Source organism: Bufo gargarizans, chromosome 1, assembly GCF_014858855.1.
Source record: "Bufo gargarizans isolate SCDJY-AF-19 chromosome 1, ASM1485885v1, whole genome shotgun sequence".
Taxonomy (NCBI): Eukaryota; Metazoa; Chordata; class Amphibia; order Anura; family Bufonidae; genus Bufo; species Bufo gargarizans.
In genome coordinates, this window is record NC_058080.1 from 322,723,378 (window position 1) to 322,747,458 (window position 24,081).

Sequence of the window (24,081 nt, forward strand, 5' to 3'; positions counted from 1 at the left end):
TATCACAGATTTTTGGGGTAAACACCAGATTTCTCTGGTTGTTATTAATTTCAACCAGAAAATCATCTAAGGTCTCCCTTGTATCTTTCCACACGAACAGGATGTCGTCGATATACCGGCGCAACAACACCAGATCTGCCCCCAGTCTAGGCCCGATGGTCTCAGACTCCCACTGTGCCAGGAAAAGATTGGCATAGCTCGGGGCGAATCTGGTGCCGATCAGCTGAACATAGAAATCCTGCTTGTATTCAAAATTTTTATGTGAGAGAATGTAATCCACTTCCTCCAAAAGGAACAACAGTTGCTCATTTTTTAGTATATTGTAATCTGGAACTATTTCTTTAGGGCATCTAGGCACATTTGATGTTTGATCACCGTATAGAGGGAGCTCACATCAAGTATGCCCAACAGCCAACCCTCTTTCCACTCCAGAGATTCCAGATGCTTAATGATGTCAGTAGTGTCCTTAATATAGGAAGCAGTATTCTTGACAAGGGGCTGAAGCCACCGGTCAATATACTGAGATAGATTCGATGAAACCGAATCAATTCCTGACACTATTGGTCTCCCTGGAGGGGAATTTAGATCTTTGTGGACCTTTGGGAGGCAATAGAACACAGGAATTCTTCTCTGAGTCTCCGTAATGAACCTTGCTTCATGGTCAAGTAGGAATCCCGCCCTCGCCCTCCTATCACATAGCATCCTCAATTTCCTATGATATTCTTCTGTAGGGTCACCCCTAAGTTTCTGGTAAGTTGTCTCATCTTTGAGCTGTCTTAGACATTCTCCCCTGTATGCCTCTGTATCTAAAATCACTACTGCTCCTCCCTTGTCCGCTGGCTTTATCGTAATTTCCTTCATCTCTTGCAATTCCTGAATCGCCTCTATCTCCTTTTTAGTCAGATTTGTGATCTCAACTCTTTCTCTATATTAATCTTGAGGCTGGCATCCGACTCGATGACAAGGTCGGGACTGGGACCGAAAATGGCTCGGCCATTCCAGACAGATAAATTGTGGATCCACCACACCAGTTCGTGTCTGGTCTCCGTGTCTAAGACCAGAGTGTCCGAGAATGAAGCCCCCGCCCTGAGGTGCGCAATTTTGAGCCTCTGAAGGGCTCGATAGTGGAGGGGGGCTGGGAAAATCGCCTGAATGGAAGAAGTTAGAAGTCCAATCAGGCGAGCCAGCTGACGAATCTTGAAGGTCACCATTTCACCACTCATTTCCTGTCTGGGATATTTCTTAGATCTTATTTTTAAATCAGTATAGGCATACCTCTCCGAATTACAGTTCTCAGAACCTGCGGACATCACAGGCTTTTTAAGGAAATATTTCTTCAAACAGAGTCTCCGCATAAACTTTTCAATACCCACATAGGTAGAAAATGTATCCAAAGTTCTGGTTGGAGAAAATTTCAAACCCTTATTAAGTAAAAGTATTTGTGCATCCGTGATTGTTGTCTTACTAATATTAATTATATTTTACGCTTCCTTGGTGGATTGTAATATTCTCTTCTTTTTGGCATGTCTGCCTCTCCGTATCTTTCTTCGTGAAAGTGTGTCTGCTGTCTCCTGAAGTGTAAATCCTCCTGTTGACCGCGTTGCTGTGGATAACGTGTCTGCATGTGCTCGTGCCTCACCCCTGGTGTCCTCATTTGGTTGTCCAGATGATCTGGATACCGTTGTCTCAAGCTATAGTCGTGTTTGTGAATTGGATCCCTCTGTGTCATCCCGTGCCTCCTTGGTGGGCAGTGTGTCTGTGTGTGTCTTGTGTTTTGTTCGGTGATGGGGAGGAGTGACATCTAAAAAAAGAGGCGAAGCTAAGGCCTTGTATCTATTTGTAACAGTGATTTGTGATTCTTGATGTGTTTTCTCTTTAACCCCATTGCTAGATCTGTAAGTGTCCTTATTATTATTCCCTCTTTCCTGATTATATCCATTCATAGTCATCGAGGTATTACCATACTGATTCCTTAATTTCTTAGTTTTCTTATACATGATCTCCTTCTCTTGAGTATCTAGATTTTCACAGATCCTCTCATGCCAACCCCTAATCTCATCTCCAGCAGGGAACTATTCTAATTCTTTTTTTTTATTTTCATAATCTGTTCACTCAATTTGCTGATAATTTGTAGCCGTCTGTTGATCACCATTTGTATCAAATTAACAGACTGAGCCTTCAGGAACGTGTCCCACTCCTCCCTGAAGGTTTCATTTACTAAATCGTTGGCTGGAGTTTTAGCTCTACACATCTAAAAATAAAAAACGCACATGCGGTTGAATGCATTTTCGGTGCGGTTTTCACTATAATTCACCAGACGGCACCTGGGAAGTATGAACATTAAGTTCAGAATTGGCCCCATCATAGGAATTTCACCTTAACACAACTTAACATAATTTTGATAGGAATTTTTTATGTAGAGCCATGCATTTTATATTTGTTTGTTTTTCGTGATATATATGTTTTTTATATATAACGTGATGGACAGTTATGGATTGACTGAGTTTGTTCCATTGGAGGGCTATTTGACCCAAGGATTGGTGGACTAACATCAATATGTGACTATTTAAATTTTCTTGAATCGGGTCCGATCCTCTGAGAGGAGGCAGGATCGTAGGGAGCGTCTGACATCACACCGCTGCCAAGCCGAGGAGTCACGTGAGATGTCACGTTAGAGACTCCGTACCATGTGGGACGCAGCGTAGGGTAAAAACGGCAGGAGAATTTAGCTGAGGATCCAGCAGGTGACGGAATGTGGTAAGGGATATCCTCCACCATTATTGCTACCTGGTTATCCGGCTGGGTTATCGGAACTTATCCTGAAGTTTTGGGACATTGTGTGGTGTTAATACTCTCGTGAAAAGTGTGTCCTTCCATCTGGCTCTGGTGAAGCCCATTGTTGGGCTATAGATAAGGACTGCCATTCAATTTGCTGATATCTTTTTGCGATTATTTGCGATCATTTAGTGGGATTACATCTATTCTATTTAGTCAAATTATATTGTTTAACAGCATGAATGTTTTTATTGCTATTTTATCAATTGTCTCACCATATTAAATAGTTGATTTATTCATACAGTACTGGCTGTCATTTTCCTAAATTAGTAGTGCCCCTCATTTTCTATTGCAATTAATGCCATATCAGCATGGCTTCATGAGGTATCAATCATGTCAAATGAATTTAATCAGTTTCTATGAGGAGGTAAGTTCTAGACTTGACCGCAGTGAATCAATGGATGTTATATCTTAACTTCTCCAAAACATTTGATACTGTACCACATAAAAGGTTAGTATATAAAATGAGAATGCTCGGACTGGGAGAAAATGTCTGTATGTGGGTAAGTAACTGGCTCAGTATTAGAAAACAGAGGGTGGTTATTAATGGTACACACTCAGATTGGGTCACTGTGACTAGTGGGTCAGTATTGGGCCCTATTCTATTCAATATATTTATTAATGATCTTGTAGAAGGCTTGCACAGTGAAATATCAATTTTTGCAAATGACACTAAACTATGTAAAGTAATTAACATGGAAGAGGACAGTACACTGCTACAGATGGATCTGGATAGATTGGAGGCTTCGGCAGAGAAGTGGCAGATGAGGTTTAACACTGACAAATGTAAGGTTATGCATATGTAAAGGAATAATGCAAGTTACCAGTACATACTAAATGTTAAAACACAGGGTAACAATGACATGGATAAGGACTTAGGAATTTTAGTAAACAGCAAACTTAGCTGTTGAAACCAGTGTCAGGCAGCTGCTGCCAAGGCCAATAAGATTATGGGGTGCATCAAATGGGGCTTAGATGCCCGTGATGAGAATGTAGTCTTGCCACTTTACACATCACTAGTCAGACCACACATGGAGTACTGTGTACAGTTCTGGGCTCCTGTGAACAAGATAGACATAGCAGAGCTAGAGAGGGTTCAGAGGAAGCCAACTAAAGTAATAACTGGAATGGGGGGACTACAATAACCTGAAAAATTGTCAAAATTGGAGGTTATCACTTTAGAAAAAAGACGACTGAGGGGAGATCTAATAACTATGTATAAATATATCGGGGTCAGTACAGAGATCTTTTCCATCATCTATTTATCCCCATGACTGTGATGAGGGGACATCCTCTGTGTCTGGAGGAAAGAAGGTTTGTACACAAACATAGAAGAGGATTCTTTACAGTAAGAGCAGTGAGACTATGGAACTCTCTGCCTGAGGAGGTGATGATGGTGAGTTCACTACAAGAGTTCAAGAGGGGCCTGGATATAGTTCTGGAGTGTAATACTATTACAGGTTATAGTTGCTAGAGATGCGTTGTTGATCCAGGGAGTTATTCTTATTGCCTGATTGGAGTCAGGATGTTTTTCCCCTTAGGTGGGGAAAATTGGCTTCTATCTCAGTTTTTTTTTTTTTTTGGCCTTCCTCTGGATCAACTTGCAGGAACTTGCAGGATAACGGGCAGAACTAGATGGACAGATGTCTTTTTTTTCAATCTTATAAACTACTAGCTGAAGGGTCTATTTAATCTATTTCATTTAATTTTTGTGTGTGTCGTTAAAACATAGGGACAGTATGCACTATAACAGGGACATCTACAGCAGCCCTCCCCCTTAACAGTGACCTACACAGACCTCCACCCTTTAACAATTACCAACCACACTGCCCCATTCCTTAAAATGGACCTCCACAGTAGCCCACTTCCTTAACTTTGAACTTTACAGCAGCTTGCCCCTTTAATAGTGAGTTCCACTGCATCCCACCCCCTTGACAGTGAACTCCACAGGGGACCGCCTCCTTAACAGTGACCTCTAAGGCACTGGCCCCTTAACCCTTAGGTTACAGTCCCTTTAACGTACCTCCACTATTTCTGCCCCTTTTAACAGAGACCTCCACATCGACTGCCCCTTTAAGGCCCCTTTCACACGGGCGAGTTTTCCGTGCGGGTGCGATCCGTGCGGCGAACGTATGGCACCCGCACTAAATCCTGACCCATTCATTTCTATGGGGCTGTGCACATGAGCGATGTTTTTAACGCATCACTTGTGCGTTCAGTTGAAATCGCAGCATGCTCTATATTTTCCGATTTTGACGTGACGCAGGCCCCATAGAAGTGAATGGGGTGTGTGAAAATCGGATGGCATCCGCAAGCAAGTACGGATGCCGTGCGATTTGCACGGATGGTTGCTAGGAGACCATCGGGATGGAGACCCGATCATTATTATTTTCCCTTATAACATGGTTATAAGGGAAAATAATAGCATTCTGAATACAGAATGCATAGTAAACCAGCGCTAGAGGGGTTAAAAAATAATAATATTTAACTCACCTTAGGGCCCTTTCACACCTGCGTTATAGTCTTCCGGCATAGAGTTCCGTCGTCGGGGCTCTATGCCGGAAGAATACTGATCAGGATTATCCTAATGCATTCTGAATGGACAGTCCGTCCTTCAGGATGCATCAGGATGTCTTCCATTCCGGAACGGAACGTTTTTTGGCCGCAGCAAATAGCGCAGCATGCTGCGCTTTTTGCTCCGGCCAAAAATCCGGAACACTTGCCGCAAGGCCGGATCCGGAATGAATGCCCATTGAAAGGCATTGATCCGGATCCGGCCTTAAGCTAAACGTCGTTTCGGCGCATTGCCGGATGCGACGTTTAGCTTTTTCTCAATGGTTACCATGGCTGCCGGGACGCTAAAGTCCTGGCAGCCATGGTAAACTGTAGTGGGGAGCGGGGAGCAGCATACTTACCATCCGTGCGGCTCCCGGGGCGCTCCAGAGTGACGTCAGGGCGCCCCAGGCGCATGGATGACGTGATCGCATGGATCACATGATCCATGCGCATGGGGCGCTCTGACGTCATTCTGGAGCGCCCCGGGAGCCGCACGGACTGTAAGTATGCCGCTCCCCCGCTCCCCACTACTACTATGGCAACCAGGACTTTAATAGCGTCCTGGGTGCCATAGTAACACTGAAAGCATTTTGAAGACGGATCCGTCTTCAAATGCTTTCAGTACACTTGCGTTTTTCCGGATCCGGCGTGTAATTCCGGCAAGTGGAGTACACGCCGGATCCGGACAACGCAAGTGTGAAAGAGGCCTTAGTCCACTTGCTCGCGAAGCTGGCATCTCCTTGTGTCTCCGCTGCTGATGAACAGGACCTGGGGTGAGCTACTCCATTAAATAGAGCTTAAGGACCTTCGATGACGTCACTCCGGTCATCACATGATCTTTTACCATGGTGAATCACCATGGTAAAAGATCATGTGACGTACCATGTGATGACCGGAGTGACGTCATCGAAGGTCCTTAACCTGTATTTAATGGAGCAGCTCACCCCAGGTCCTGTTCATCAGCAGCGGAGACAGAAGGAGATGCCGGGCTTCGCGAGCAAGTGGACTAAGGTGAGTTAAATTATTTTTAATTTTTTTTTAACCCCTCTAGCGCTGGTTTACTATGCATTCTGTATTCAGAATGCTATTATTTTCGCTTATAACCATGTTATAAGGGAAAATAATACAATCTTCAGAACATCAATCCCAAGCCCGAACTTCTATGAAGAAGTTCGGGTTTGGGTACCAAACATGCGCGATTTTTCTCACGCGAGTGCAACGCATGACAATGTTTTGCACTTGCGCAGAAAAAAATCACGCATTTTCCCGCAACGCACCCGGCTCTTATCCGGGCAAAAAAAATGACGCCCGTGTGAAAGAGGCCTAACAGTGACTACCATAGTACCCTGCTTCCTTAACCACTTCAGCCCCGCTAGGTGAAACCCCCTTCATGACCAGAGCACTTTTTACACTTCGGCACTACACTACTTTCACCGTTTATCGCTCGGTCATGCAACTTACCACCCAAATTAATTTTACCTCCTTTTCTTCTCACTAATAGAGCTTTTATTTGGTGGTATTTCATTGCTGCTGGCATTTTTACTTTTTTTGTTATTAATCAAAATGTAACGATTTTTTTACACTTTCAGCTGTAAAATTTTGCAAAGAAAAAGACATCCATATATAAATTTTTCGCCAAATTTATTGTTCTACATGTCTTTGATAAAAAAAAAATGTTTGGGCAAAAAAAAAAATGGTTTGGGTAAAAGTTATAGCATTTACAAACTATGGTACAAAAATGTGAATTTCCGCTTTTTGAAACAGCTCTGACTTTCTGAGCACCTGTCATGTTTCCTGAGGTTCTACAATGCCCAAACAGTAGAAAAACCCCACAAATGACCCCATTTCGGAAAGTAGACACCCTAAGGTATTCGCTGATGGGCATAGTGAGTTCATAGAACTTTTTATTTTTTGTCACAAGTTAGCGGAAAATGATGATGATTTTTATTTTTATTTTTTTTCTTACAAAGTCTCATATTCCACTAACTTGCGACAAAAAATAAAAAATTCTAGGAACTCACCATGCCCCTCACAGAATACCTTGGGGTGTCTTCTTTCCAAAATGGGGTCACTTGTGGGGTAGTTATACTGCCCTGGCAATTTAGGGGCCCAAATGTGTGAGAAGAACTTTGCAATCAAAATGTGTAAAAAATGACCGGTGAAATCCAAAAGGTGCACTTTGGAATATGCGCCCCTTTGCCCACCTTGGCAGCAAAAAGTGTGACACATCTGGTATCGCCGTACTCAGGAGAAGTTGGGGAATGTGTTTTGGGGTGTCATTTTACATATACCCATGCTGGGTGAGAAAAATATCTTGGTCAAATGCCAACTTTGTATAAAAAAATGGGAAAAGTAGTCTTTTGCCAAGATATTTCTCTCACCCAGCATGGGTATATGTAAAATGACACCCCAAAACACATTCCCCAACTTCTCCTGAGTACGGCGATACCAGATGTGTCACACTTTTTTGCAGCCAAGGTGGGCAAAGGGGCACATATTCCAAAGTGCACCTTTCAGATTTTGCAGGCCATTTTTTACACATTTTGATTGCAAGGTACTTCTCACACATTTGGGCCCCTAAATTGCCAGGGCAGTATAACTACGCCACAAGTGACCCCATTTTGGAAAGAAGACACCCCAAGGTATTCCGTGAGGGGCATGGCGAGTTCCTAGAATTTTTTATTTTTTGTCGCAAGTTAGCGGAAAATGATGATTTTTTTTTTCTCTTTTTTCCTTACAAAGTCTCATATTCCACTAACTTGCGACAAAAAATAAAAAATTCTAGGAACTCGCCATGCCCCTCACGGAATACCTTGGGGTGTCTTCTTTCCAAAATGGGGTCACTTGTGGCGTGAAATTCACTTTGTAAGGAAAAAAGAAAAAAAAAGAAAAATCATCATTTTCCGCTAAATTGTGACAAAAAATAAAAAATTCTAGGAACTCGCCGTGCCCCCCACGGAATACCTTGGGGTGTCTTCTTTCCAAAATGGGGTCACTTGTGGCGTAGTTATACTGCCCTGGCAATTTAGGGGCCCAAATGTGTAAGAAGTACCTTGCAATCAAAATGTGTAAAAAATGGCCTGCGAAATCCGAAAGGTGCCCCTTTGCCCACCTTGGCTGCAAAAAAGTGTCACACATGTGGTATCGCCGTACTCAGGAGAAGTTGGGCAATGTGTTTTGGGGGGTCATTTTACATATACCCATGCTGGGTGAGAGAAATATCTTGGCAAAAGACAACTTTTCCCATTTTTTTATACAAAGTTGGCATTTGACCAAGATATTTTTCTCACCCAGTATGGGTATATGTAAAATGACACCCCAAAACACATTCCCCAACTTCTCCTGAGTACGGCGATACCACATGTGTGACACTTTTTTGCAGCCTAGATGCGCAAAGGGGCCCAAATTCCTCTTAGGAGGGCATTTTTAGACATTTGGATCCCAGACTTCTTCTCACACTTTCGGGCCCCTAAAAAGCCAGGGCAGTATAAATACCCCACATGTGACCCCACTTTGGAAAGAAGACACCCCAAGGTATTCAATGAGGGGCATGGCGAGTTCCTAGAATTTTTTTTTTTTTTGCATAAGTTAGCGGATATTGATTTTTTTTTGTTTTTTTCTCACAAAGTCTCACTTTCCGCTAACTTAGGACAAAAATTTCAATCTTTCATGGACTCAATATGCCCCTCACGGAATACCTTGGGGTGTCTTCTTTCCGAAATGGGGTCACATGTGGGGTATTTATACTGCCCTGGCTTTTTAGGGGCCCTAAAGCGTGAGAAGAAGTCTGGAATATAAATGTCTAAAAATGTTTACGCATTTGGATTCCGTGAGGGGTATGGTGCGTCCATGTGAGATTTTATTTTTTGACACAAGTTAGTGGAATATGAGACTTTGTAAGAAAAAACAAAAACAAAAACAAACAAAAAATTTCCGCTAACTTGTGCCAAAAAAAATGTCTGAATGGAGCCTTACCAGGGGGGGGGTGATCAATGACAGGGGGGTGATCAATGACAGGGGGGTGATCACCCATATAGACTCCCTGATCACCCCCCTGTCATTGATCACCCCCCCTGTAAGGCTCCATTCAGACATCCGCATGATTTTTTACGGATCCATGGATACATGGATCGGATCCACAGAACGAATGCGGACGTCTGAATGGAGCCTTACAGAGGGGTTATCAATGACAGGGGGTGATCAGGGTGATCACCCCCCTGTCACTGATCACCCCCCTTGTAAGGCTCCATTCAGACATCCGCATGATTTTTTACGGATCCATGGATACATGGATCGGATCCACAGAACGCATGCGGACGTCTGAATGGAGCCTTACAGGGGGGTTATCAATGACAGGGGGTGATCAGGGTAATCAGGGTGATCACCCCCCTGTCACTGATCACCCCCCCTGTAAGGCTCCATTCAGACATCCGCATGATTTTTTACGGATCCATGGATACATGGATCGGATCCACAGAACGCATGCGGACGTCTGAATGGAGCCTTACAGGGGGGTTATCAATGACAGGGGGTGATCAGGGTGATCACCCCCCTGTCACTGATCACCCCCTCTGTAAGGCTCCATTCAGACATCCGCATGATTTTTTACGGATCCATGGATACATGGATCGGATCCACAAAACGCATGCGGACGTCTGAATGGAGCCTTACAGGGGGGTTATCAATGACAGGGGATGATCAGGGTGATCACCCCCCTGTCACTGATCACCCCCCCTGTAAGGCTCCATTCAGACGTCCGCATGATTTTTACGGATCCATGGAAACATGGATCGGATCCGTAAAAATCATGCGGACGTCTGAATGGAGCCTGACAGGGGGGTGATCAATGACAGGGGGGTGATCAATGACAGGGGGTGATCAGGGAGTGTATATGGGTGATCACCCGCCTGTCATTGATCACCCCCCTGTAAGGCTCCATTCAGACGTCCGCATGATTTTTACGGATACATGGATCGGATCCGTAAAAATCATGCGGACGTCTTAATGGAGCCTTACAGGGGGGTGATCAATGACAGGGGGGTGATCAATGACAGGGGGTGATCAGGGAGTGTATATGGGTGTTCATGGGTGATCAGGGGTTTATAAGGGGTTAATAAGTGACGGGGGGGGGGGGGTGTAGTGTAGTGTGGTGTTTGGTGGGACTGTACTGACCTACCTGAGTCCTCTGGTGGTCGATCCTAACAAAAGGGACCACCAGAGGACCAGGTAGGAGGTATATTAGACGCTGTTTTGAAAACAGCGTCTAATATACCTGTTAGGGGGTTAAAAAATTCGGATTTCCAGCCTGCCAGCGAGCGATCGCCGCTGGCAGGCTGGAGATCCACTCGCTTACCTTCCGTTCCTGTGAGCGCGCGCGCCTGTGCGCGCGCGTTCACAGGAAATCTCGCGTCTCGCGAGAAGACGCGTATATGCGTCCAGGAGGAATAAAGCAACCACCTCCCGGACGCATATACGCGTACAGCGGTCGGGAGGTGGTTAAGAGTGACATCACTGTACCCTTCTGCCCCTTTTAAAAGTGGCTTCCACAGTCCCCTCCTCCCTTAACAGTGTCCTCCACAGTGCCCACTCCTTTAACAGTGACCTCCACAGCGGCTTGCCGCCTTAACAGTAACATACACAGCTCCCTCCCCTTTAACAGTGGCCACCCCTTTATTAGTAACCTCCACCGTACCCCGTCTCCTTAACAGTGATTTCCACACCCTTAACAGTAGCCTCTACAGCCAAATTTAATGATTGTAAATGCGACAGTGCGTTTACTTTTAGCAGACATACATACACACACACACATACATACACTCAGCTTTATACAAGGAGTGCAGAATTATTAGGCAAGTTGTATTTTTGAGGATTAATTTTATTATTGAACAACAACCATGTTCTCAATGAACCCAAAAAACTCATTAATATCAAAGCTGAATATTTTTGGAAGTAGTTTTTAGTTTGTTTTTAGTTTTAGGGTACTTTCACACTTGCGTTGTTTGATTCCGGCAGGCAGTTCCGTTGCCTGAACTGACTGCCTGATCAGTCAGAAAAATGCCTGATCAGTCAGAAAAATGCATTGCAATACCGGATCCGTTTTTCCGGTGTCATCAGGCAAAACGGATCCGTTTTTGTTTTTGTTTTTTCATTTTTAAAGGTCTGCGCATGCGCAGACCGGAATGACGGATCCGGCATTCCGGTATTTTGAATGCCTGATCCGGCACTAATGCATTCCTATGGAAAAAAATGCCTGATCAGGCATTCAGGCAAGTCTTCAGTTTTTTTCGCCGGAGATAAAACCGTAGCATGCTACGGTTTTCTCTTTTGCCTGATCAGTCAAAACAACTGAACTGAAGACATCCTGATGCAAACTGAACGGATTACTCTCCATTCAGAATGCATGGGGATATGCCTGATCAGTTATTTTCCGGTATAGAGCCCCTGTGACGGAACTCTATGCCGGAAAAGAAAAACGCAAGTGTGAAAGTACCCTTAGCTATTTTAGGGGGATATCTGTGTGTGCAGGTGACTATTACTGTGCATAATTATTAGGCAACTTAACAAAAAACAAATATATACCCATTTCAATTATTTATTTTTACCAGTGAAACCAATATAACATCTCAACATTCACAAATATACATTTCTGACATTCAAAAACAAAACAAAAACAAATCAGTGGCCAATATAGCCACCTTTCTTTGCAAGGACACTCAAAAGCCTGCCATCCATGGATTCTGTCAGTGTTTTGAACTGTTCACCATCAACATTGCGTGCAGCAGCAACCACAGCCTCCCAGACACTGTTCAGAGAGGTGTACTGTTTTCCCTCCTTGTAAATCTCACATTTGATGATGGACCACAGGTTCTCAATGGGGTTCAGATCAGGTGAACAAGGAGGCCATGTCATTAGATTTTCTTCTTTTATACCCTTTCTTGCCAGCCACGCTGTGGAGTACTTGGACGCGTGTGATGGAGCATTGTCCTGCATGAAAATCATGTTTTTCTTGAAGGATGCAGACTTCTTCCTGTACCACTGCTTGAAGAAGGTGTCTTCCAGAAACTGGCAGTAGGACTGAGAGTTGAGCTTGACTCCATCCTCAACCCGAAAAGGCCCCACAAGCTCATCTTTGATGATACCAGCCCAAACCAGTACTCCACCTCCACCTTGCTGGCGTCTGAGTCGGACTGGAGCTCTCTGCCCTTTACCAATCCAGCCACGGGCCCATCCATCTGGCCCATCAAGACTCACTCTCATTTCATCAGTCCATAAAACCTTAGAAAAATCAGTCTTGAGATATTTCTTGGCCCAGTCTTGACGTTTCAGCTTGTATGTCTTGTTCAGTGGTGGTCGTCTTTCAGCCTTTCTTACCTTGGCCATGTCTCTGAGTATTGCACACCTTGTGCTTTTGGGCACTCCAGTGATGTTGCAGCTCTGAAATATGGCCAAACTGGTGGCAAGTGGCATCTTGGCAGCTGCACGCTTGACTTTTCTCAGTTCATGGGCAGTTATTTTGCGCCTTGGTTTTTCTACACGCTTCTTGTGACCCTGTTGACTATTTTGAATGAAACGCTTGATTGTTCGATGATCACGCTTCAGAAGCTTTGCAATTTTAAGAGTGCTGCATCCCTCTGCAAGATATCTCACTATTTTTGACTTTTCTGAGCCTGTCAAGTCCTTCTTTTGACCCATTTTGCCAAAGGAAAGGAAGTTGCCTAATAATTATGCACACCTGATATAGGGTGTTGATGTCATTAGACCACACCCCTTCTCATTACAGAGATGCACATCACCTAATATGCTTAATTGGTAGTAGGCTTTCGAGCCTATACAGCTTGGAGTAAGACAACATGCATAGAGGATGATGTGGTCAAAATACTCATTTGCCTAATAATTCTGCACTCCCTGTATATTAGATGTTACTATGTGTTGCTGAGGTCCATAAAGTTATTTGTATTGGTTTAGTAGACTATAGGTGGAATTTATTATGATGGGAATGTTTTGAATTTAATTTTCGTAATTTAAATCAAATTTATCAAACATGCACGTTGTTGGATAAAAACATCACATCTTCAACATCTTAGGCTACTTTCACACTTGCGTTCGGTGAGAATCTGTCTGGTATGTGCACAGATGGATCCGCACCTATAATGCAAACAATGGCATCCGTTCAGAATGGATCCGTCTGCATAACCGCTTTTTCAGATCTGAGTTTTTTCAAGATCATGAAAACTCAGATCCGACAGTATATTCTAACACAGAGGCGTTCCCATGGTGATGGGGACGCTTCAAGTTAGAATATACTAGGAACTGTGCACATAACTGCCCATTGCTGCCTGGCACCACCCGATCTCTTACAGGGGGCTGTGATCCGCACAATTAACCCCTCAGGTGCCGCACCTGAGGGGTTAATTGTGCGGATCTCAGCCCCCTGATCGGATGCTGCCAGGCAGCAGGGGCGAGACCCTCTCCCTCCCCAGTATTAAAAGCATTGGTGGCCAGTGCGGCCCCCCCTCCCTCCCTCCCCAGTATTAGCATTGGTGGCCAGTGCGGCTCCCCCCTCCCTCCCCAGTATTAGCATTGGTGGCCAGTGCGGCCCCCCCCCCTCCCTCACTCCCCAGTATTAGCATTGGTGGCAATGGCCACAGGCTAACAATCCCCCTCCCCCCATCATTGTTGTCAGCGGAGCTGCATTTTCGATCGGAGTCCCAGTTATCGCTGGGGCTCCGATCGGTTACCATTGCAGCCAGGACGCTTCTGCAGTTTTGGCTGCCATGGTTACTTAGCTTATACTTACCTGCTCCGTCTGTGGCCGGCCGAAGCTCCTCCTACTGGTAAGTGACAGGTCTGTGCGGCGCATCACACAGACCTGTCACTTACCAGTAGGAGGAGCGTCGGCCGGCCACAGACAGCGCAGGTAAGTATAAGCTAAGTAACCATGGCAGCCAGGACTGCAGTAGCTGATCGGAGCCCCAACGATAACTGGGACTCCGATCGGAAATGCCGCTCTGCTGCCACCAATGATGGGGGGAGGGGCGTTGTTAGCCTGTGGCCACTGCCACCAATGCTAATACTGGGGAGGGAGGGAGAGGGGGGCCGCACTGGCCACCAATGCTAATACTGGGAAGGGTGGGGGTTCGCACTGGCCACCAATGCTAATACTGGGGAAAGAGGGGGGGGGGCACACTGGCCACCATTGCTAATACTGGGGAGGGGGGGGGCGCACTGGCCACCAATACTAATACTGGGGAGGGAGGGGGGTCTGGCCCCTGCTGCCTGGCAGCCCCTGATCAGGGGGCTGAGATCCGCACAATTAAACCCTCAGGTGCGGCACCTGAGGGGTTAATTGTGCGGATCACAGCCCCGTGTAAGAGATCGGGTGGTGCCAGGCAGCAGGGGGCAGTTATGTACACAGTTTTTAGTATATTCTAACTTGAAGCGTCCCCATCACTATGGGAACGCCTCTGTGTTAGAATATACTGTCGGATCTGAGTTTTCACGATCTAACTCAAATCCGGTGGTATATTCTAACATAGAGGCGTTCCCATGGTGATGGGGACACTTCAAGTTAAAATATACCATCAGATTGGAGAATACTCGATCCGAAGGTATACTAATAGGGACTCCTGACTTTACATTGAAAGTCAATGGGGGACAGATCCATTTGCAATTGCACCATATTGTGTCAACGTCAAACGGATCCATCCCCATTGACTTGCATTGTAAGTCAGGACGTATCCGTTTGGCTCCGCACGGCCAGCAAGCAGCGTTTGGGTGTCCGTCTCCTGAGCGGAATGGAGCCAAACTGATGCATTCCAAATGGATCCACATGCATTGGGGATGTACGGATCCGTTCGGGGCTGCTTGTGAGAGCCTTCAAACGGATCTCGCAAGCGGAACCCCAAACGCAAGTGTGAAAGTAGCCTTGTAAAAAGAAAACATGTATACAACCTATAACTTGACATACCCTTAGACTATAATTGGACATACATAGTTCAAAAGTGCATACTTATGACTCAGGTTGTCACTGTTTACGCTTCTGTATGTTTTCATTTTGCAGGATAGAATAAAGTAGCATACCACGCTTTTCTGTCCTGCAAAGAACAAAAACGTATAGAAAATCATACATAAAAATACAAAATTGCTGTGAATGGTAGACCTATGGAAACGTAAGTCAATCTGTTTCTATCGTTAAACGTATCTGTTTTTATCCAGATACTTCCAACTTCCTTTAATATACTGTACTTCAAATCTTTAAGAAAAGGTTTCACAAAAATTGTATATGTTTTTTATTTAAAATAAGACACAAAAGTATTGAAATGTAAAAGGATAACCACAAAATTGCATACGTTTGTGTTACATTTCATTACTAAAACAAATATGTCAAGAGTGGTAAAAAGTGCTCTTTAAAAAGAGGAGAAGACTAAGGGACATATTCACTAACACTGAGGACAGCAATTGCCTGCCGTATACTGGTATATCACCGCTGCAGTTTACAAACAAGCAGAGGCAGAATGACTGCATCGGCACTACAGAGAACGGTGCTGGAGAAAGGATTATTAATTATTTTAGGCTGTTGTAGGCCTTGTCTGAGATTGGGAATTATCCTGAACAACCCTGTGAAGTCCCTTCAGGTATGTTCATTAAGATGTTAAAGACGTGCTATATTTATCAAACAAGGTTTAACTTTGATACATTTGGTTTAGATTAGGCTACTTTCACACTAGCGTTCGATCGGATCCGTTCTGAACGGATCCGATCATAATAATGCAGACGGTGGCTCCGTTCAGAACGGATCCGTCTGCATTATTTTGGCATATAAAAGCTAAGTGTGAAAATAGCCTCGGACGGATCCGTCCAGACTTTCAATGTAAAGTCAATGGGGGACGGATCCGCTTGAAGATTGAGCCATATTGTGGCATCTTCAAACGGATCCGTCCCCATTGACTTACATTGTAAGTCTGGACGTAAGTCTGCAAGCAGCGTTCAGCTGTCCGCCTGTCCGTGCGGAGGCGAGCGGAGCGGAGGCTGAACGCCGCCAGACTGATGCAGTCTGAGCGGATCCGCATCCATTCAGACTGCATCAGGGCTGGACGGAAGCGTTCGGGTCCGCTCGTGAGCCCCTTCAAACGGAGCTCACGAGCGGACAGCCGAACGCTAGTGTGAAAGTAGCCTTACAGCAATGCAGACTCAACAATAGATTTAAAAACAATCTCCTCATGATAAATTTCTATTATAGTATACTGAACAAATACAAAAAGTTTTATGGAGCTCAGCAACACAGGATGCTTCATAGGTTGGGTATTGTATGGTAATGTAAATATGCATGATTACAGAGGTAGAATTTTTAAAGTGTGAATACTTGAAATGTATAAGCCATTAATTGTCTGGGAAAGCCTTGATATTGAAAAGAAGATTTGTGTTGGGTTTGAAAAAGTGACATAGAAACCATAACATGTGATGGGTTGCTCACACTATGACTTGAAAATATATATAAAACCATACAAACTGCTTAATTTTCAAAGTTGGAGACATGCACAAAATGTTATATAATTTCAAACAGTGTATAAAGGTAAAGGTGATATAACTGGACAAAAAAGTTATACATTTACTTCACAATTTAAAATATAAGATATTGACTTCATCGTAATTTAAAGAGATTTTCTCGGACTTTACTGCTGAGTACCAATCTTTTGGATAAGTTATCCCTATCGGATCGGCAAAGGGGCAGGTTTCAGGAATTTCTGCGCTGGAGCCAGGCTCCAGAACTACACAGCTCTGCACACTATAGTGGCTGTACCTGGTTCCTGCAGCCTCCAATCTGAGAGACCTTGTACAGAGCCATATGATCATGTCAATGAGCCCTTAGCATGGCTATACAAGGTTTTTCAGACAAACAATTGTTTGCTCCTATACAGGATAGATCAACTGAACCTGACAAAATCTGTGGGTTCACATAACTTTGTGACACATTTTAGCTCAGGGTCCTAAAAGGATGAAAATTCTCAATATTTGACCCAGTTTAAGAAGTGATAATAAAGTGTTAAAAGTAAACTTTGTAAATATTCTTTGTATTATTATATGCAGACAATGTTTTAAGTTACTGCTAAAAATCTAGTTGTTCTGGAGCAGTTGCAGTATGCTTTATTAAGTCTTGCTTTTGCACAACATAATATGGTATTATAATTAAGTTCTATTTATAATACAGTATATACATTGGATTGATTAATTACTATTAATACACTGAAATGACTTGTTACTCTGTAGTTTAATTGATCTACATGTTTTATTAATATTAAATGATTGCTTGAAAAAGGTTGATGGAAACATAATAATTTTTTTTTTCTTTTTCTTATTTTTTTTTTTGCATCTGCTACTGTAGAAGTGGAACAAAGAGGTAATTTAATTTGTATCATTATATTAATATATAATGTCTAATTTATATACAGTGCTGTTTAACTCTAGAGGAAAAAAAATCTGAAATTGTGGATACATAAACTAATATTAACAATTTAAGGATTCTTACAAATACATTTTTTCTTTATTTTTTTAACAGTAACAAAATGTCAGATAAAGTGCATGCATTTTTTTGTCTGCCTGTGGTTTTTGCCGCATTTTTGGTGGTGTTTTTTGGCAGTGTATTTGCTATTTTCTTCATGGCATTTTTCCCTTATAGAGAAGGTGAGGTTATCAGAACGCCTGAAAAAATGTCAAAAGCTACAGCATGCTGCGCTTTGTAACCCTTCTCTGCAACATATTTGCCATGATGGCGCAGGCTCAGAAACTGAGTTGCTGACACCCTACTGCAATGGCAGAGATCATTGGAACTCCATCTGTACTCCTTTGGTCCTCCACTGTGGCAGCTGGTGGCCTTACAAAGTCCTCTGGATCTGCCATGTGCAGAAGCCTTTATTGTGTCAGACCATCATGTAAAAAGACAACGTTTTGGCTACATCATAGCCTTTTTCAAGAATTTTCATGCTCGAAAAAGGATATGATGCAGCCAAAACGTTGCTTTTTTAGATGCTAGTTTGATGCACTAAAGACACCCTTCTGTAGATGCTGAAATCATTGCTGTTATTTAGATGTTTACTGGAAATCGGATTTGGATCGGTTGGTGAGACAGTCTTGCATTCCAGTGTTGTGAGGGTTGTTGTGCTGCTCATAACTGATATTTTAGGATAGAGGATTAGGCCTCATGCACACGACCGTATGTATTTTGCGGTCTGCAAAAAACTGATCCACAAAAAATACAGATGACGTCTGTGTGCATTCCGTATTTTGCGGTACGAAACAGCTGGCCTCTAAGAGAACAGTTCGATCCTTGTCCATAATGTGGACAATAATAGGACATTTTGTTTGCGGAATGGAAATAGGGAAACGGAATGCACATTACGCTTACAGTCCGCCAAAAAAACGGAACGGACACGAAAAGAAAATACATTCATGTGCATGAGGCCCTTAGCATAGGTCTTAGGTAACACACTTTTGCTTAACCTAACATTCTCTATTCTTAGATTTAGAAGTGGCTTTCCTAGTTTCTTTTGCCACCTAAAAGACAATAAAAACAATAAAAATGTGGTATCACAATATTTGTATCAACCCGTACAATAAAGTGATCATATCATATTTACTGCATGGTGGACCCCATAAAAATAAAAAACACTGACAGAATTGCAATTTTTGCGTTCCCCTCAAAAAAAAAAAAAAAAATTATAAAAAAGTTATGGAAAAGTACTATGTAAACCCAAAAGGCTACCGATATAAACAAACATAGAGCCCTTCCTGCAAAAAAAATAAGCTCTCACACAGCTGCCTCAATGGAAAATTAAACATGTTATGGGCGTTTAGTATATGGTGATGCAAAATAGAACAGATTTTTTATTTTAAAAAAGTGACTATGATGCAAAAGTAGTAAAATCTTGTATCAACCTAAAGAAAACAAATAAAACATAAAAATAAACACTAACATTGTCAGCCTCAGGCATACTGTCTGGTAGGGTTGATCATGCTTATTTAACCCCTTAAGTACTGGACCGATTTTTGTTTTTGCATTTTAACTTTTCCTCCCCATGTTCCAATAGCCATAACTTTTTTAAATTGTTTGTTCATATAGCCATATGATGGCTTATTTTTGGCAGGATAGGTTGTATTTTTTAAGGGCACCATTTAATTACTGTGTCTGTTATTGTAAAAAAAGGGCAAAAAAAAAAATCTTTGTGGGGTTAAATTGAAAAAAAAAAATAATGGTTTGTGGGGTTTGGACATCACAGCATCTCTTTTTTATGACACCCATAACTTTTTTATATTTCAATCCACAGAGCTGTATGAGGGCTTGTTTTTTTTTGTAGGATGAACTGTACTTTTTATTGGGGCTATTTTTATGGTACATACAACTTACACTGTTATTACATTTTTGAGTGGAAAAGGTGACAAAAAAAATGGTAAATCCTGTTTTCCGTTATGGCATTCACCATATTAAATTTTTAAAATTATTTTAACAGTTCAGACATTTTCACATGTGGCAATACCTAATGTTTATGGTTTTATTGTTTATATATTTTATATGTAAATTTGGGAAAGAGGGGTGATTTAAACTTTTAATATTTTATTTTTCTTACATTTTCTTTAACTTTTGTTTACTTTTTTTACAGTAACATTTAACCCCCTTAGGGGCTAGAATCTTGGATCTTTTGATCCCTTGTCCCATTCACCTTACTAGAGATTCTATTCGGGTGAATGGGATTTTGACACGCTTCCTGCTGAGCTGTGTTTCTGCACAGCTTAGCAGGGAGCTTACCATGAGAGCATGGTATGCTTCAGGCTGCCATGGTAACCGATTGAGGCACTGAAATTTCACTGCAGGCCCTCCAATTGGAAGGCAGAGGTATCCACATCCCTCTTCCTAACTGCACAAATGCAGTGATCAATGTTCATAGTGGCATCCAAGGGGTTAAATGATGTGGTTTGGCGTGATTGCTGTTCCACGTCATTGTTGCCATGTGCCTGCTGTATTATACAGCTGAAACTCAACACATATTGCACAAGGTCACTGCAGCAGTCTGCTCCATACATTATCTCAGCCTCTGTAACATACTGAAATGTCGTAGTGGCTGAAGGGGTTAAAAAACACCTTTCTTTGCAGATTAGAACTTTGGAGCACCAGAGGGCGGGGCTGAATTCTTGGAGCGCTACATTTGTAACACCCCTGTGCTCTGCACACCTCTCCCTCCCCTTGATTGACAGGGCTAGACATCAACATGCTGAGGACAAAGTTGTGCTTATATGCACTACTTACTATAATCTTACTATGTTGAATAGATGTTTTCTGTGCTTAGAAAGCTAATACATATTACTTGTTTATTCATAGGCACAATATATGATTCGAAGGCAGTGATATGTATTTGTTTTCTAAGTATATAAAACCACTATTCTCAATATAATTAGGCTATAACCTTTTATTATGGTTTAAATAAGGTAGAAGAAAATCCAACTGGGATTAGAGCCTGATGCATCTACATGCAAGTCTGATCACTTGCATCCAGACTGCAGTCTTATCTTGAGAAGAGTAGTTTTCTATACTTAGAAAGCTGATAGATTTTACTGGTTTCTTTTTCATCATATATTATGTCTGTGAATAAACCAGTAATATGTATTAGCTTTCTTAGCATAGAAAAAGCAATGCCACTATAAAGTAGATGGTGTGCAGGTAAGCATTAGACGCTAAGGTTCAAACCCCCACTAATTTGAAATTGATGACCTTTCCTGAAAGTTATCAGTTTCATGAAACCAGAGTACCCCTTTCAATAAGGCCATTAAAACACACAGCTCATCCCAGAAGAAACAAGCTCTCATATGGCAAGATGAATGGAAAAGTAACAAAGTCAGGGAGCTGAAAATGTACATGAAAAAATTAAAAATGCCTGTGGGCCAGGAGGTTAAAGGGAATCATTTACCATAAAAAAGCAGTGCAGTCTGCAGCCAGCAGGTTTTAGAGCAGAAGAAGCAGACTGATATTAAGTTTTATGGGAAATTATTAATCAGAACTTGTCATTTATTCATTTAAATCTCGTAGTTAGGCTACTTTCACACTTGCAGTAGCCTTTTCTGGGGGAACAACCTACCAGATCCGTGCTACCGCAAGTGCCGCTGGAGGTCTGGCCCCATTCACTATAACAGGGTTGGGCCGGAGGTCCGTCCACAGCACAGCAATCATGCTGAGAGGCGGCCGGACAAAAACTACAACACACTGCGGTTTTTGTCTGGCCGCATCAAGGCAAACATGCCGAGTGGCCGGACAAAAACCGCAGCGTGTTGTAGTTTTTGTCTGGCCCGTCCCCATTATAGTGATTGGGGCCGGGCCGGACCGGACCGGACCTCCGGCAGCACGGTGGACTTGTGGTAGCACAGATCCAGCAGGCTGTTCCCCCGCCTGAGCAGCCTGCCAGAAAAGGCTACCCCAAGTGTGACAGTAGCCTTAAGTAGTCGAGGGCTGTGTTATTATTGATTGACAGCCATCCTGTGTAAATGTTCTTATGCATAGACCGATAATAGGACACTATTAGGCTACATGCACACGACCGTATGTGTTTTTCGGTCCGCAAATTGCGGATCGGCAAAAAAAGGGATGACATCCTTTTTTTTTTTTTTTTTTTTTTTTTTTTTTTTGCAGACCCATTGTAATAATACCTATCCTTGTCCACAAACTAGAAAAAAATAGGACATGCACTGTATTTTTTTGCGGGGAAACGGAACGGACATACTGATGCGGACAGCATACTTTTTTTGGCGGACCCATTGAAATTTATGGATCCGCATCCTATCCACAAAATAAACAGAATGGACACGGAAACAAAATACGTTTGTGTGCATGAGCCCTTATAGTGACATATATATATATATATATATATATATATATATATATACTGTGTGTGTGTATATATATATATATATATATATATATACTGTATATTCCTGCGTATAAGACTACTTTTTAACACATAAAAATCTTCTCAAAAGTCGGGGGTCGTCTCATATGCCAGTATACGGTGTGCTGAAACTTACTTCCTAGCAAGACTGGAGAAGCTGTCCTTCTCCAGCTTCAGGGACAGGCGCCCTCTAGCTGAGCCACCGTGTGCTGCATCCCGGCCAGCCGCTCCTGAAGCAGCCCCCTCTTCCTGCTCTCAGTGGTTTTCTCATGCTGGCAGTATCACATTGCGTACTACCGCTCAGATCGTCTTGAAGACAGGGAGGGCTGGGCAGGCAGGGAGAGCTGACCCACCCAATCCAAGCAGGCTTTGTATGCAGTGTGCACAGAAAATACCGGTACATCGCTTGCTGTGATTGGCTGGTTGTTGTATACTGGGTTGGATTGGCGATTCGGAGGGAATACAGGGGGGGGGAGCAGGAGCATCTGCACTTCAGCCAATTCTAATGTTGGCGGATCTCTAATGAAGTTTGGTGTGCATCTTATCTGTGGTGAAAAAACTGAGTCTATCTGGGGAGCAGATACATGTGGTGGTGAATACAGTACAACACCAGTATCTGTACCTGTACATACAGTACAGCACCAGTATCTGCATCGGTTCATACAGTATAGCACCAGTACATACAGTACAGTATACAAATGGCTAACAGTCAAGACCCCATAATGGCTCTACCAGCAAGAAGAAAGAAATATGAAGCCAGTTTCAAATTTAAAGTTGTAAACTTTGCCATGGAACATAATAACTGCGCTGCTGCAAGACAATATGGAGTAACAGAAAAGATGGTTTGCGACTGGAAAGCAAATTAAAAGCATTAAAGAGTATGCCAAGGGGTAAGTGTGCATTAAGGAGAGGCACCCCACATTGGCCAGAACTCGAAAAACATGTAGCAGACATGGTGAATGAGCATCGCCAAAACGGTTATGTAGTGACACAAAAAAAAATACGTTTGTTTGCACTTCAGTGGGCCAAATCTAACCCAGATCACAGCAACAGATTTAAGGCCACTGCATCCTGGTGTACTAGATTCTTGGAAAGGCATAGTATGCTACTGAGGCAAAAGACGAAAATTGCACAACAATTACCTGCAGATCTTGATCCCAAAGTAAATGTTGTTGGAGGGGTAGTCTTATACGGCGAGTATAGCCCAAACCCTATATTTCAACTGGAAAAGTTGGGGGTCGTCTTATACGCCCAGTCGTCTTATACGCCGGAATATACGGTATATATATATATATATATATATATAATAAAAAAATGTGTGTATATATCACTGTCTGCTTCTTGTTGAACCGCTGACACATTCACAGTTAATCTTTTAACTTAAGGTATACATAGAATTACTGTGCCTCATTATTAAAGTGCTGTGTAATATATTTCCGTCTGCATATTGTTGAACTGCTGGCACATTCGCAGTTAGGCTACATGCACACGAACGTTGTTTGTTTCCATGTCATTACGTTTTTATTTTTTTTTGTTTTTTTTTGCGGATAGGATGCGGACCCATTCATTTCAGTGGGTCCACAAAAAATGCATCAGTATGTCCATTCCGTAGCCCCGCAATTTTTTTTTTAACATGTCCTATTCTTGTCCATTTTAGACAGCAAAAAACATACGGTTGTGTGCATGTAGTCTTAATATGTTAATTAATACATAGAAATACTGTCATCCAGCGGTTATGTTTTGACCAACAATCCAGCTGTAC

General features: G+C 42.8%; 1 protein-coding gene across 3 annotated transcripts in view; it reads left to right on the forward strand.

The window, feature by feature from the left end:
- Positions 1 to 24,081, forward strand: part of ADGRL3 (adhesion G protein-coupled receptor L3) — an 807,408-nt gene that overhangs the window by 118,190 nt on the left and 665,137 nt on the right. For all 3 annotated transcript variants that reach the window (XM_044305816.1, XM_044305825.1, XM_044305834.1), the window contains exon 4: positions 17,774 to 17,788. In XM_044305816.1, coding sequence (XP_044161751.1) covers positions 17,774 to 17,788 — 15 coding nt within the window. The remainder of the gene's footprint in view (positions 1 to 17,773; positions 17,789 to 24,081) is intronic.